Source organism: Aethina tumida, chromosome 4 (assembly GCF_024364675.1).
Source record: "Aethina tumida isolate Nest 87 chromosome 4, icAetTumi1.1, whole genome shotgun sequence".
Taxonomy (NCBI): Eukaryota; Metazoa; Arthropoda; class Insecta; order Coleoptera; family Nitidulidae; genus Aethina; species Aethina tumida.
In genome coordinates this window covers 26,698,037-26,711,834 of record NC_065438.1, presented here as the reverse complement: position 1 = coordinate 26,711,834, position 13,798 = coordinate 26,698,037, and the positions used below count along the sequence as shown (strand labels likewise).

Here is a 13,798-nt window from a genome sequence, read left to right as displayed (position 1 = left end):
TGATAAAAAAAACTATTTTATAAAAAGTATTATAAAATGTTAACATAAATGTTTATAGATATTCAATTTTATATAATTTCTAATATAGCCTTTTATCTTTGTTGCATAAATTCACTTTTAAAAATGTTTAAAAGAATTTTGGACATTCCCAAAATTTTAATTCTTAAATGAAAAAGAAATATTAATATTTATATTATCTATATTATTATATATTGTATATATATTTTAATTTAAAAGGGTTTTATCATTAAAAATTGTGTATGTTAAAATAAAAATAATATTTTTTCAAAATGTATCCTTGACAGATGACTTCTGAGACACCATTTATGAAGTTTACCATAATAATTAATTGATTTAAATATTCATAGTCAATGCTAGTGTCTAATTGGTAAATAATATCAACTTAATTCATCTTTTCAATCAAATTGTTTGTCAAAGAGCATTGTTGTGCGTTGAACCCAAAAAAGTTGGCAGTGCTTCAAAAATGATGCACCAACAAAACATCAACAAAAATAAATTTCTCATGAATTTATGATCATTTTAAAAGAAACATCTAATAAAGCAACTTGAATTTTCCGGCAAAGATTCATTCAAGTTCACAGTCATAAAATGGAAGGTGCTGGCATGGATGATTTACCAGAGGAAGTGTTGGAGTTTATACTGTCTTTAATTTCTCCATACAAGGATTTACATGACTGTATGTTAGTTAGCAAGAAATGGAGAAGATGTGTATTAAGTAAGTAACACTTTGTGATCCACTATCTAAAAATAGAATGTTCATTACTGTTCAATTCTTTGTTCCAGATGTAGTTAAAATCAAACAAAGAAATTTATATAAAGCCATTAATGATTTTGATGTAAGATGGGACAAAATAACACCAACAGAGATGGCACCAACCATAGCTAAGAGATACTCACATACTGCAGCTGTACATGAGAATTCCATGTATGTTTTCGGAGGATGCACTTGTGCAATGACCACTTTTAATGACTTATGGAGATTAGACTTATCAAAAAGGCAATGGATTAGACCTGTGGCAATGGGAACTTATCCCTCACCAAAAGCTTGTAGCTCTTTGACTAGATATGAAGATATGTTAAGTATGTATATATAACACAAGAGATTTTCATGTTTTTGTTTTATTCTAGTCATAATTTCTTTTTAATTGAAGAATTATTCTAATAATCATAATAAAATGTATTTATTCATCAAAATGTAAAACTAAATTTAACATCCTTGTATGAGTTATATTAATAATAATTCAAAAACATAAAATGAAAGAAAAAAATAAATATATGAAATTTTGCTATAATAATAAATAATTAAAATTTTTAGTACTATTTGGAGGATGGGCTTATCCCCCATCTTACCCTCTTTACCAAAGTTGGCATTTATTTGATGAGCTTCATGTGTATGACATCCCGGGAAACAGTTGGAAATGTGTAACTACCACAGGCCTTTCTCCAGCTCCAGTTGCTGGACATTCAGCCTCAATTATTAATAATACAATGGTAGTATTTGGTGGTTTGCATAAACCCAACACAGCTGTACACTGTGAAAAATCAAATGAAGTGTGGGTGCTAAATTTGGAAGACTGGACATGGAAGAAGCCTCAAATTGAAACAGGACCTAAACCTCATGGGAGATTTGGCCAAACTCAAGTTGTACTTGACAATGAAAATATTTTAATTGTGGGTGGTTCTGGTGGTCCTTCATTTTACTATGCTGATGCATGGTTGTTAAATATGTCAGATAAAGTATGGAAATGGTCTCAAGTTAGTATAAAAGGGAAGTCCCATGAACCTACAAATATTTGGAGCAATCCAGGGTGCAAGGTATATTTTATTCATTAATTTCCTTTTTTGTTAATTATTAAACTTACTTAAAGTCATTTTTTTCTAAAACTTCAGCATGTTTGATTACTTTAATGGATATTATTTATTTTTCAGATTGGTGATAAAATAGTTGTTCTTAATAAGATAAAAAATCCTGAAGTAACACCATTAAGATACCACTCAAAAAGTTCACCAATAGAAGTTATGAATCCACCAGATGATGGGCGATTATCTAGAATAGATCTGGCAAATAGACCAGCTGATAAAGATGACAATGTCAATGGCAGAAGGGGTACATTAAGAACTCCTAAAAGAGAAGCAGATGATGAATCAGCTCATATACATGCCAGTAAAAATCTAGTTCTTCATGGACTGAATTCAGGAGTGAACAGCATGGCAGCATTTAATGGTCCCGACCAACGAAAACGGGAAGACGAACTTAAGCGATTAGAACGATTGGAAAAAATGAAGGTTAAATTTAAAACAGCTGGCAAGAGAGAAAAGAAGACTCATTATTTAGGAATATATGTTTTGGACATTTCACAAGTTTTAACCCATTCTTATGCAACATGGTTGCCTCCAAAGAACATAAACATTGGACCAGAAGAAACAATTTTATATACACTAGTTGAAGGAAAATCTGAGCTGATTATGTTTGGCGGAATACAGAAAGAGCCCGCTGAAATTACAATGGGTTATTCAACTAATTTGAGCAGTCAAATTTCCAACTCTTTACATTTTATAACTGCTCCAAGTTATGTTATATAATTCTTTTTTACTTAGATAAATTGCTCAGTTACTGTTTCCAGTAAGATATTTTATCAGTATAATCTGAATTATATATTTTTAATTATATCATGGTGCCTATTAATTGTTTCAATTTATGTGAGATGTTACCAAACATTTAAAATGATTTTTATTGTAATTTGATTACATGAATGTATAAATTAAATTTATAAGTTTTTGCTTTATTTTTTGTAGAATTGAAATAAAATATCATTATTTCGAGTCAACGTTTATTATTTTACACGAAAATAAATATCACAGTAACGTAACGTTAAAAATAGTATCAGTCTCATTTGTCAATATCCTGACAATATCTTCAAATAAAGTCATATTTTGAATGATAAAATATTATGCCTCATATTTAAAGAATTATTTTTCAGTTTTATTCATTTATATAAAATTTTACCTATAATGACAATCATCAATCTTGGTCTTGATTATTAAAACGTTTTAATCGTTTCTCTAAGATTGCAACACGTTTTAACAGGTATCGATTTTGGGTCTGCAGTTGTTTAATTTTTTTCGTTTTCTCAACGTCTCTTTGTCTCATCATATTTAAAATTCTGTTTGCCCTTTTTGGTACAGGTACTTGTGACTGAAATTCAGAAATGTAAAATCCATTTTGATTGTGTTTTTTTTGCGGTTTGCGTATTATGTTATTATTTTTAGGATCTGAAAACGCTTGATTAGAATAATAGAATTATAATTTTAAGTCTTACCTTTTGCATTTATATCATGTGAGGTTACTTCAGGATCATTCACAGGTATTCTGTGATTCTCAATTTGTTCTACATCCCCTGAAATTAGATGTCATTTAAATAAGTTAAACACCTTTAATAAAAAATCTTACTTTTCTCTGTTGTGGGTGCAGTAATTAGTAGAGGATTTTCTAAAAGAATCGTTTGGTCCACATTTTCTAGGGTTTAAGACATATGTAATAATATGTAACAACAGATTATCATTTACTTACTTTCTTGACCATCTGATACAACAATAATATAAGGTTCTTCTAAACAACTTATTGGTTCTGCAAATCCTACAATTCATAAATTCAGTCATTTATAAACAATTAATGATTGTAAATAAAATAAAATTTACGACATTCTTACCTATAAATTCAACCTCTTTTGCTTTTGTTATAGAGTTACAATTTTTGGTTACTGAACCTAAAAGTAAATGATGATATTGTGTAAAATTATTCTGTTTATAAAAGTCTTACTTGATTGTATGTTTGGCTTTGGGTAAGGAACTTTTACTGACGGAATTGAGCCATCCTTTAAAGACAATCGTCCTCCAAGTGATTTTGCATTTATATCAACGTAATCACTAGATTTGAAATGTTTTGAGCAAAGTCTTATATGTGATACATCCTCATCTTGATTCAATCCACACACTTCCATCCATTGCTGCCGTAACTCGGTCTTGCGAGGAAAGCTATGTTTACCATTATGATATGATTTATGCAAATAAATTTTAAAAACTTACCAGTGAAGTGTTACTTTATGTTTTCTCTTAGAAAAACATAAATAGCAAACTGTAGACATTTGTTCAACAAATATAAATGTCTTAGTTTATAAAAGAAAGGAAATGTAGGAAAACCAAATTAGAGTATACCCAAATTCAGTCAAATAAATTGTTTTTAAAATAAATTTACAATCAACACAAAACGTGTCCTACATTACCGAACACTGCGACTGTTGATGATCAGTAAACTAACCTATCTGTGCAGGTAACCTCAAAAAGCGTTTTAAATCGACTCGTATATAGATTTTCTATGTTCGTATATATCTGGAAAACAATTCCAAAATGCCTATTAAAAATAACGATAAAGAGCAACCAATGGAAATTACATTTGTAAGTAAAAATTTTATATATAAAATATATTTTATACACTTTATACATATAAAATGTATACATTAATCAAATTTCTTAAATTGTTTTAGACTGATGAAGATTTACCCTATGAAGAGGAAATATTAAGGAACCCATATTCTGTAAAACATTGGCTTAGGTACATAGACCACAAAAAGAAAGCCCCAAAGCATGGAGTTAACATTATTTATGAGCGAGCATTGAAGGAGTTACCAGGTTCATATAAGTTATGGTATAACTACTTGAAAACTAGAAGAAGACAAGTTAAACAAAGGTGTATAACAGATCCTCTTTATGAAGAAGTAAACAACGCATTTGAGAGGTCTTTAGTGTTTATGCATAAAATGCCTAGGATTTGGATGGATTATTGTACATTTTTGACTGACCAGTGTAAAATTACAAGGACTAGAAAAGTGTTTGATCGTGCTTTAAGGGCTCTACCTGTTACACAACATCATAGAATCTGGCCCTTATATTTAGGATTTGTGAAGAAACATGACATTCCTGAGACTGCTGTGCGAGTATTTAGAAGATATTTGAAGCTTGCTCCTGAAAATGCAGAGGAATATGTTGATTATTTAACTGAAATTGGAAGGCTGGATGAATGCTCATTAGTGCTAGCAAAAATAGTGAATGATGAGAATTTTATCTCACAACGTGGGAAGTCCAAACATCAACTGTGGAATGAGCTTTGTGAATTAATTTCTAAAAATCCAGGGGAAGTTCGATCACTTAATGTGGATGCCATTATTAGAGGTGGACTAAGAAGGTATACAGACCAACTAGGACATTTATGGAATTCATTGGCCAACTATTATGTACGTAGTGGATTGTTTGATAGAGCCAGAGACATTTATGAAGAAGCTATACAAACTGTGACAACTGTTAGAGATTTTACCCAGGTATTTGATGCTTATGCACAATTTGAAGAGTTGAGTCTGAGTAAAAGAATGGAAGAAGTCGCAAAATTATCTAACCCCACTGAAGATGATGATATTGACTTGGAACTTAGGTTGGCTCACTTTGAATATTTAATGGAAAGGCGTCTGCTCTTATTAAATTCCGTTTTACTTAGACAAAATCCTCACAATGTTCAGGAATGGCATAAAAGAGTTCAACTGTATGAAGGAAAGCCTCATGAAATAATCAACACATACACTGAAGCAGTACAAACAGTAGATCCTAAATTAGCAGTGGGAAAACTTCACACATTGTGGGTAGAATTTGCTAAATTTTATGAAAGTAATGGTCAGGTGGATGATGCAAGACTAATTTTTGAAAAAGCAACTCTTGTTCCATATGTAAAAGTAGATGATCTTGCTAATGTGTGGTGTGAGTGGGCGGAAATGGAGATCCGCAACGAGAACTATGATGATGCTCTGAAACTAATGCACAAAGCAACTGTGATGCCATCTAGAAAAGTCGCCTATCACGATGATACTGAAACTGTTCAAGCCAGACTTTATAAATCTTTAAAAGTTTGGTCAATGTATGCTGATTTGGAGGAAAGTTTCGGCACATTTAAATCTTGCAAAGCTGTCTATGACAGAATTATAGATTTGAAAATTGCAACGCCACAAATTATAATTAATTATGGTGTATTTTTGGAAGAAAACAACTATTTTGAAGAAGCTTTCAGAGCTTATGAGAAGGGTATATCCTTATTCAAGTGGCCAAACGTTTATGATATATGGAATACATACTTAACAAAATTTTTAAAGCGTTACGGCGGTACGAAATTAGAAAGAGCACGTGATTTATTCGAACAATGTCTAGAAAACTGCCCGCCTCAGTTTGCCAAGACCTTATATTTGCTCTATGCGAAATTAGAGGAGGAGCATGGTATGGCCAGGCATGCCATGTCTGTATATGAAAGGTCTACCAATGCTGTTCTTCCAGAAGAAATGTTTGAAGTATTTAACATTTATATCAAACGAGCTGCCGAAATATACGGTCTCCCTAAAACAAGACAGATTTATGAAAAGGCAATTGAAGTTCTACCTGAAGATAAAACAAGAGATATGTGCATCCGTTTTGCTGATATGGAGACGAAATTAGGAGAAATTGATCGGGCTAGAGGCATTTATGCGCATTGTAGCCAAATATGTGATCCCAGAGTGACCACTGACTTCTGGCAGATCTGGAAAGAGTTTGAAGTAAGACATGGCAATGAAGATACCATGAGGGAGATGTTGAGGATCAAGAGAAGTGTTCAAGCCATGTACAACACCCAAGTTAACATGATGTCTGCACAGATGTTAAGTTCTGCTACAAGCATGTCGGGGACCGTGGCGGATTTGGCGCCGGGTGTTAAGGATGGTATGCGTCTTTTAGAAGCCAAAGCAGTAGAAATGTCTGGGTCTGCAGGTGGTTCAAGACCAGGAAACATCATGTTTGTTCGGGGAGAAACGCAAGGCGCAAACAAGGACAAGGTGGTCAATTCTGAAGAAATTGATATTGATGATGATGATGATGATGAAGAAGAAGTTGAAGAAGAGGTGCCTGTAGAAAAGCAAAATATCCCCTCAGAGGTGTTTGGTAGTCTTAAGAATAATGAACAAAATGATGAATGATTGATTGAATTTGGTATACATTAAGTCTATTTCGTTTCATTTATTTTTTTATTTAAGTAATTTTGTTAAGTATGTAATTCATCAAGTGTATGTATTTCATATCATTGCTTTATATTTATATTGTAAAGTAAATTTATTTTTAATATATTTTAGAAAATGGTTTATTATTAGTTTATTAGTTATTTAAAAATAATAATAATAATTTCAAACTTTTTATATAAATTCTTGTTTTGTATAATATTATCTAATTGGTTAATTATATAATTGAGTATTAAAACTGTGATGAAAGAGACAGTGGTGTTCAGAGAAATAATATAAAATTTCATAAAAGGATTTAATCCAAAATATGTTCAGTATGTTTTTTGCACCCTAAAAGGGTCTATATTAATTTATTGAATAACTTTGAGTGGAAAGAAAAGGAGAATAATAATTAATATGACAAATATACTGACATAGTAGCTAAAAACACAAGAAAAATGGTTTTCAAAATTATTAACAAATAAGAAAATACATTCATTAGAAAATATAATAAAAAACGTCTTAAAAACCAACTTCTTTATAGACAGACATATTGGAAGAATGAGAAAAAGAAATCTGTCTACGATTTGTAACAAATAAATAGTACCAGAGAAGAAACTAAAGTTTGCACAAGAATATATTAAATATTTTTCAGAATGTTTGTGAAAAATACTTTGGTGTAATGAATACAAATTCAACAGAATAGGATCAAATTATACACAATACAATGCAGAAATATTTGTTTAGGTTCCTTTTCTTGGTATGGTACCATTACAGAAAATTATTTGTGACATGAAACGTTTCAGCTATGTCTCTAGCTACCACTGTATACTACATTTTAAGTAAATTCTTATCTTAAAGACCCAAAATTTTGGCAATATGAGCTTGTTCTAAATAATCAGTAACCCTATGTTCCCTTTATGAGTTATTAAAAGAAAGTTCATATAATATTGACTAGTATTAAACGATATTAAATTCAAGGCTTTATTTATAATAGTCGAAATTTGCCTTACTATGAATTATTAATTTTTTCAATCATTTACTATTGAAATTTTTCAAAAAAGAAGATTCCCAAAAAAAATGTGGAATAGATTATTTTATGAATTCGATGCAAACGTATTAATAGTTTCTTTGTTTAAAATACGTCACAAAAATATAATCATAATTTTTGATAATTTGAACTTACTACAATATAATGAAATATTGGAATAATATATTAATAACAATAATTATATAAAGTATATAAAAGCTAAAAAATCTAATAAAAAGATCGCCAATTTTGCTTTCAATATTTGTATTTAAATCACTGTTTTTTTCAATAGACAAGTTACTATCTGATAGGTACATGTTGCATACAATGGACATCATGTGATTGTAATTAAAATGTCTGTAATAACAGATAAATCAAACTTTAAGTAAAAAGCTTAAGTCAGTTCCAACTTCTAGTTCCTCTGGCTCTTTATTCCTAAAAAATAGCAATTACAGTACATTATTCATGATTTTTCAGTAAATTATTTTGTACTTGTAAAATAATCTGGCTTTGTGAATTCCCTTGAGAATGGCTTTATCATTTGTAACATATAAAGTGGATCCCTCTCTGAGACCCAAGACATTTGCAGCATGATCTTCCTCCAAATACTCAATAATTCTCTGTTCTCTTGTCTCCCCTTTATGAGTAGTCAATACAGGGTCCATGTAATGTGGGTTTATATTAAATGGTACTAAATTCAATGCGTCAAAAGATGGTGGATATACTATTGGCATATCATTTGTGGTGTTAATACTTTTTGTGGCCACATTGGTTCCTTTAAGAATTAAGAGTAAATATTTTTTTGATTAATTAAGATGTTGCAAATACCAGCACTGCTTCCAATATAAGGAATCCCATTTTCAAGAACCCTTTTCCTTATGGGTTCAATTAAGTTCAAATCATACAGTGTTTTTAGCAGTCTGAAGGTGTTGCCACCACCAATAAAAATGGCTTGAGCTTTTTCCACAGCTTCAACAGGATTTTCCTGTTGCTGAATACCGTCTATATTATATCCTATAATATCCAAACAATTATTAAATAACTTGTAATCAAATAGTTGTAACTAACCCCAAGATTTAAAAGGTTGTGACACTTTTTTAAGATATGCATCATGGTTAGTTAACGCATATGGAATAAACAATACAGTTGACACGTTATTTCTGGAAAAGTTGATTGATTGATCAGTATCGACCGGAGAACGCAATCTGAGACTTACCCTTTCAATAATTCATTTATGTCATCTGCTGCGTATTCTAAATAACCATGACCATGTACATTTGACGAGGAAAGTAAGAGTAATTGCCTTTTAACCATGATTAACTTTAATAATGGTAATAATTAGCCACTGGACTCCTAGAGTGATAACGATGTTGAACGTGATAACCTCAATCCCCTCCACAGGTGAGATATATTATTACGTACACAACATTTTTTAAATGTTGATGACACCATCACTTTAAGAGCCCATAGAATAGGTATTACCTTTCCCGATTTTTCCCATCATAACCTATATTTTTTTGAAAAAGTTTACAGCGAAATGGATTGAAGAAGTACACTTTAAAATTTTGTGGAAGAAGTCTTCCCATGGCCGAAATGTATGATTAAAAATTACGAAAAATTTTGAAAGTGACAGTTACATCACCAACAATTAGAAATTACATTGTGTCACATTTTGAAATCTAAATTTTTGCAAATTAATTTAATTTACTTAAATTCAGTGTACTGTGTCAGTGTCACAATTTTAGTATAATCTTATAAATTTAGGTAAAACTGCATTATAGCGGCCTAAAATTAAGTTGGTAACTCTGGAACCTCGAAATTGGACTCAACGTTGCCGCTGTGAATTTTTATATTTTTTAACATTTCATTTCTTACATGTGTTTACCTATATACATTTATTTTGGGTAAAATAATATTCATCTTTAATTTATTTCCGTGTTTATTAATTTGGGTTAGTCTGATTTTTTATTCATTTATATATCATTTTTATTGTGTTTGATTTGTGTAATTTATATTAATTTTGTTAGTAAGTAAAAAACTAATTTATTTGTAAATTACATTATAAATTTTATTTAAACTATTCACAGATTGTGCTATAACTTTAGCTTAGTATTTTTAGATATTTATAGGTTTATTTTAATTATAATATCAGCCATGAATAATAATAATATTGAAACGAAATTGTTTTTTAAGGATCCGCCTATTTTTGGCTATAAAAAATTGAAAAATTTTTTTGGCTCATTAAAGAATATGTTTCGATCAAATAAAAAAATTCCTTGGAGAAAAATTAATTTTAAATTTGAAAAAATGCTGATTTTTGCGGTTTTATGTAATAAATAATAATAAATTAGATAGATAAGATTAGTTAATGGATGGTTAATGGAAACCTAAACTAACGTAACCTATTTTTCCAAAATAAAAAAAAACAATTCAATAACGTTTTTCAATGAAATGAAATCTTTTGATTAAATAATTTTAAATTTTAAATATATTGATTTTTTAAGGCTTTTTCTTGAAACTAACATATTTATCATTTAAAACTTTTTAGTTTTGTTGCAGATTTGTAAATATTTTAACAATAATTTTCAAATATTTATGTAATAACAAAAATGTAACATTTTTATGTATTATAATGTTCTATTTTTGATAAACTTTCTGAAAAAAATATCTTAAGTTAAGTTAGGTTTGGTTTCTTTTTTTTAATATTCTACTTTCTGAAAAAAATATATAAAATTATATGATTTTTTTTATAAAAAAAACGTCGAAAATCAGTACTGTTCAAGTTTAAAATTAATTTTTCTCTAATAAATATCTTATTTTTTTCATTTGACCAAGACAAGTATTTCATCACGCCTAAAAATACAAAATTAAAAAAATATATGAAATAAATATATAATTTTTTGATTTTTTATTATATGAAACGTGAAACCTCAGAAGCTCTATTTATTTCGCATTTACACGAATTTGTTTGACGAAATAAATATAAGAATAACCGAAATTTTCTTAATTCATTCTTATTTTGTCAAAGGGAACAATATATTTTTAATTAATTAGAGCGTTTTATTTATTTGTAATGTACATTACATCGCTTAGATCGGAATATACGACAAAATATCTTAAAAAGTAATAAAATATCAGATGCGGCAACGTTGTGAGAGTTCTGGATGGTAATGCGCCTGCGGGAACTACCAACATAATTTCAGGCCGCTATAATGCAACTTTACCTAAATTTATTACAAGATTTATATAATCCAGGTTAAATTACTTAAATTAAGGAATGAGGATTTTAACATTAAATCCAATTAATATGGTATTGTTTGGAAACTACTGGTAGAGTAGGTAATAACACCAATATTCGAAATGATTAAATATGATTAAACTTATTTATTATATTAATTCAACAGGTTAAACTGAAAGGTAATTTATTGAATATATATGTGCTGTAATCGCAGTTCGTCACAATTACTTTTGACAAACTGTTTTGTGCCACTGGTGTTTCCATAGAGTAGGTTATAAAACCTGTCAAAACAACCGAATACATAAAAATGGCGAGCACTTCTAGGTATGATCAACACAATCTCTCCTTATTCCGTGTTTTCTCCAATAACTCCGCACATTATTGTCGTATTTACTTTTATTAAAACAAATTTTCTTCAAATTCAGATTTGACACCAACAAAGTAGTGTGTCCCGCACATCCAGATGCACCGTTGATTGAGGACTACAGAGCTGGGGATCAGATTTGCTCTGAATGTGGCCTAGTCGTAGGTGACAGGTAATTTATTTTAAAGCGCCCACGAAATATGGTGTTTCAGTTTAAATAATTTTTTAGAGTTATTGACGTTGGATCAGAGTGGAGAACTTTCAGCAATGAAAAGAATGGAGTCGACCCGTCTCGTGTTGGTGGTCCAGAAAACCCTTTATTGGGTGGATCAGACTTGACTACAATGATTGGACCTGGTCGAGGTATGTTTTTGAAATTTTTTATGGGAGATTGAATAATTATTTACTTTAACCTTTAGGTGATGCATCATTTGATTCATTTGGTGTTGCTCGGTATCAAAACAGAAGAACTATGAACAGTTCAGATAGAGCCTTAATAAATGCCTTTAAAGAAATCAATGCTATGGCTGATAGGATTAATTTGCCTAGAACAATTGTTGATAGAGCCAATAACTTATTCAAACAAGTTCATGATGGAAGGAATTTGAAAGGTATTTATAATTTTATAAATTGTTGTTTATGAGAATATTGCACCTGTCAATATTAAATAATATTGCATCATAATAAAATAAGAAGAAAATCTTCAATTTACAATAGAAAATGTATTACTATATATATAATTTTTAGGACGTTCTAATGATGCAATAGCATCTGCTTGCTTGTACATCGCCTGTAGACAGGAGGGTGTACCTCGAACATTCAAGGAAATTTGCGCAGTAAGCAAGATCAGCAAACGAGAAATAGGGAGATGTTTCAAATTGATTCTCAAAGCTCTGGAAACTTCCGTTGATCTCATTACTACGGGTGACTTTATGTCCAGATTCTGTTCCAATCTGGGTCTTCCAAATATGGTACAAAGAGCGGCTACGCACATTGCCAGAAAAGCTGTTGAGTTGGATATTGTCCCAGGACGATCTCCCATTTCCGTTGCTGCTGCTGCCATTTATATGGCATCACAGGTATGTCATTTACCAAGTGTTCTTAGTTGGCAGTTACTAACTGTGTTTTATTATTTCAGGCATCTGAAGATAAAAGAAGCCAAAAGGAAATTGGTGATATTGCTGGGGTAGCTGATGTTACAATAAGACAGTCATATAAATTAATGTATCCACATGCAGCTAGTCTGTTTCCAGAAGACTTTAAATTCGCTACACCTATTGATCAGTTACCGCAAATGTAATGATTTAATTATTAGATTTTTCCAAAAGTTGAAACCTATTTTTGTACAGTGCCGATAGGATTCGTCCTTATTTAGAGTTGTATTTATTGTTAAATGGTTTTAGGTTATATACAATGTAGGTGTGTATTCGCGAATACGTCTACATTAAATATTCGATTGTATTACAGGGTAAGTGAAACCCTGAAAATTATCATACGTGTATTGTCTGGTACTGATTTGTATCCACATAAATTATTTTAGAGCCAACAATACTTTCTCTTTAGACATTAGGCAATCTCCAATTTTGTACTAGCATTAAAGGCACAATGTGCAACAGTTTGTGATATAGACCATTTTTACGAAATTTAACATGAAAAATTGTAATCTATATTACTAAGCACATACTGCTACCCTGTTTGTCTATATTTTAGTTACACAAATAAATATTTTAAACAAGTTTTTGTAAAAACATTTAATAAAGTTTTTAAAAATAAGGAGAAACAACTTTATCTCATTAACCTTAATTCCAATTATTATTTCAGTACCTTTCAGTCATCTAAAAATATGTGTAAAATATGTATGAACAATATGTTTATGTTGTTACTCAATATCTCACTGCAATATTCAAAGATTACGAATATTTTTTTCACGCGCTGATTGTTCCTATTGTTTTTTACCTTCCAACAACCGTTCCTGTACCTGATACAACACATGGATATTTAGAATCTAGATACGTCGAAATTAAATATTTTTATTATAGGGTAATTATTATCCATATACGCGTCACAGCTACTAAACATCT

General features: G+C 30.2%; 5 protein-coding genes across 6 annotated transcripts; 3 read left to right on the top strand and 2 right to left on the bottom strand.

Annotated features, from left to right (window-relative positions):
- Positions 1-337: 337 nt before the first annotated feature.
- LOC109594024 (F-box only protein 42) lies at positions 338-2,844 on the top strand. The gene is made up of 4 exons (XM_020009186.2): positions 338-736; positions 805-1,101; positions 1,337-1,836; positions 1,951-2,844. Exons 1-4 carry the CDS (start codon positions 610-612, stop codon positions 2,602-2,604), a joined length of 1,578 nt encoding a protein of 525 aa, XP_019864745.1. The 5' UTR covers positions 338-609; the 3' UTR covers positions 2,605-2,844.
- On the bottom strand, positions 2,842-4,309 carry LOC109594027 (uncharacterized). 2 transcript variants are annotated; one of them, XM_020009188.2, is made up of 7 exons: positions 4,108-4,309; positions 3,842-4,056; positions 3,732-3,788; positions 3,593-3,658; positions 3,473-3,538; positions 3,342-3,419; positions 2,842-3,294 (listed from the first exon to the last, which is right to left on the bottom strand). In XM_020009188.2, exons 1-7 carry the CDS (start codon positions 4,164-4,166, stop codon positions 3,044-3,046), a joined length of 792 nt encoding a protein of 263 aa, XP_019864747.2. In that variant the 5' UTR covers positions 4,167-4,309; the 3' UTR covers positions 2,842-3,043. The 2 variants fall into 2 exon arrangements, with proteins under 2 accessions (XP_019864747.2, XP_019864748.2); XM_020009189.2 differs by having other exon boundaries at positions 3,842-4,043; positions 4,108-4,248.
- Positions 4,309-7,229, top strand: LOC109594026 (pre-mRNA-splicing factor syf1 homolog). Its single transcript, XM_020009187.2, has 2 exons — positions 4,309-4,476; positions 4,566-7,229. The coding sequence occupies exons 1-2, from the start codon at positions 4,429-4,431 to the stop codon at positions 7,065-7,067; spliced, it is 2,550 nt and encodes an 849-aa protein (XP_019864746.1). The 5' UTR covers positions 4,309-4,428; the 3' UTR covers positions 7,068-7,229.
- Positions 7,230-8,362: 1,133 nt separating this feature from the next.
- Positions 8,363-9,762, bottom strand: LOC109594020 (alpha-aspartyl dipeptidase). The gene is made up of 6 exons (XM_020009183.2): positions 9,598-9,762; positions 9,332-9,418; positions 9,184-9,275; positions 8,944-9,129; positions 8,608-8,890; positions 8,363-8,550 (listed from the first exon to the last, which is right to left on the bottom strand). Exons 1-6 carry the CDS (start codon positions 9,699-9,701, stop codon positions 8,490-8,492), a joined length of 813 nt encoding a protein of 270 aa, XP_019864742.2. The 5' UTR covers positions 9,702-9,762; the 3' UTR covers positions 8,363-8,489.
- Positions 9,763-11,353: 1,591 nt separating this feature from the next.
- On the top strand, positions 11,354-13,491 carry LOC109594016 (transcription initiation factor IIB). The gene is made up of 7 exons (XM_020009179.2): positions 11,354-11,454; positions 11,520-11,677; positions 11,779-11,889; positions 11,947-12,080; positions 12,137-12,328; positions 12,465-12,796; positions 12,856-13,491. The coding sequence occupies exons 2-7, from the start codon at positions 11,661-11,663 to the stop codon at positions 13,015-13,017; spliced, it is 948 nt and encodes a 315-aa protein (XP_019864738.1). The 5' UTR covers positions 11,354-11,454; positions 11,520-11,660; the 3' UTR covers positions 13,018-13,491.
- Positions 13,492-13,798: the final 307 nt, after the last annotated feature.

What these genes read in the sequence shown, in the direction of transcription:
- LOC109594027 (XM_020009188.2), bottom strand. Translation starts at nt 4,166, where the DNA reads ATGTCTACAGTTTGCTATTTATGTTTTTCTAAGAGAAAACATAAAGTA. An exon ending in AAAGCCAAACATACAATCAA is followed by an intron (nt 3,789 to 3,841) that starts GTAAGACTTTTA and finishes ATTTACTTTTAG; the next exon opens with GTTCAGTAACCAAAAATTGT. An exon ending in TGTATCAGATGGTCAAGAAA is followed by an intron (nt 3,539 to 3,592) that starts GTAAGTAAATGA and finishes CTTAAACCCTAG; the next exon opens with AAAATGTGGACCAAACGATT.
- LOC109594020 (XM_020009183.2), bottom strand. Translation starts at nt 9,701, where the DNA reads ATGGGAAGACTTCTTCCACAAAATTTTAAAGTGTACTTCTTCAATCCA. An exon ending in GATGGGAAAAATCGGGAAAG is followed by an intron (nt 9,419 to 9,597) that starts GTAATACCTATT and finishes CATGGTTAAAAG; the next exon opens with GCAATTACTCTTACTTTCCT. An exon ending in AAAGCCAGATTATTTTACAA is followed by an intron (nt 8,551 to 8,607) that starts GTACAAAATAAT and finishes GCTATTTTTTAG; the next exon opens with GAATAAAGAGCCAGAGGAAC.
- LOC109594024 (XM_020009186.2), top strand. Translation starts at nt 610, where the DNA reads ATGGAAGGTGCTGGCATGGATGATTTACCAGAGGAAGTGTTGGAGTTT. An exon ending in ATGGAGAAGATGTGTATTAA is followed by an intron (nt 737 to 804) that starts GTAAGTAACACT and finishes TCTTTGTTCCAG; the next exon opens with ATGTAGTTAAAATCAAACAA. An exon ending in TAGATATGAAGATATGTTAA is followed by an intron (nt 1,102 to 1,336) that starts GTATGTATATAT and finishes TAAAATTTTTAG; the next exon opens with TACTATTTGGAGGATGGGCT.
- LOC109594026 (XM_020009187.2), top strand. Translation starts at nt 4,429, where the DNA reads ATGCCTATTAAAAATAACGATAAAGAGCAACCAATGGAAATTACATTT. An exon ending in AACCAATGGAAATTACATTT is followed by an intron (nt 4,477 to 4,565) that starts GTAAGTAAAAAT and finishes AAATTGTTTTAG; the next exon opens with ACTGATGAAGATTTACCCTA.
- LOC109594016 (XM_020009179.2), top strand. An exon ending in AATGATTGGACCTGGTCGAG is followed by an intron (nt 12,081 to 12,136) that starts GTATGTTTTTGA and finishes TTTAACCTTTAG; the next exon opens with GTGATGCATCATTTGATTCA. An exon ending in CCATTTATATGGCATCACAG is followed by an intron (nt 12,797 to 12,855) that starts GTATGTCATTTA and finishes TTATTATTTCAG; the next exon opens with GCATCTGAAGATAAAAGAAG.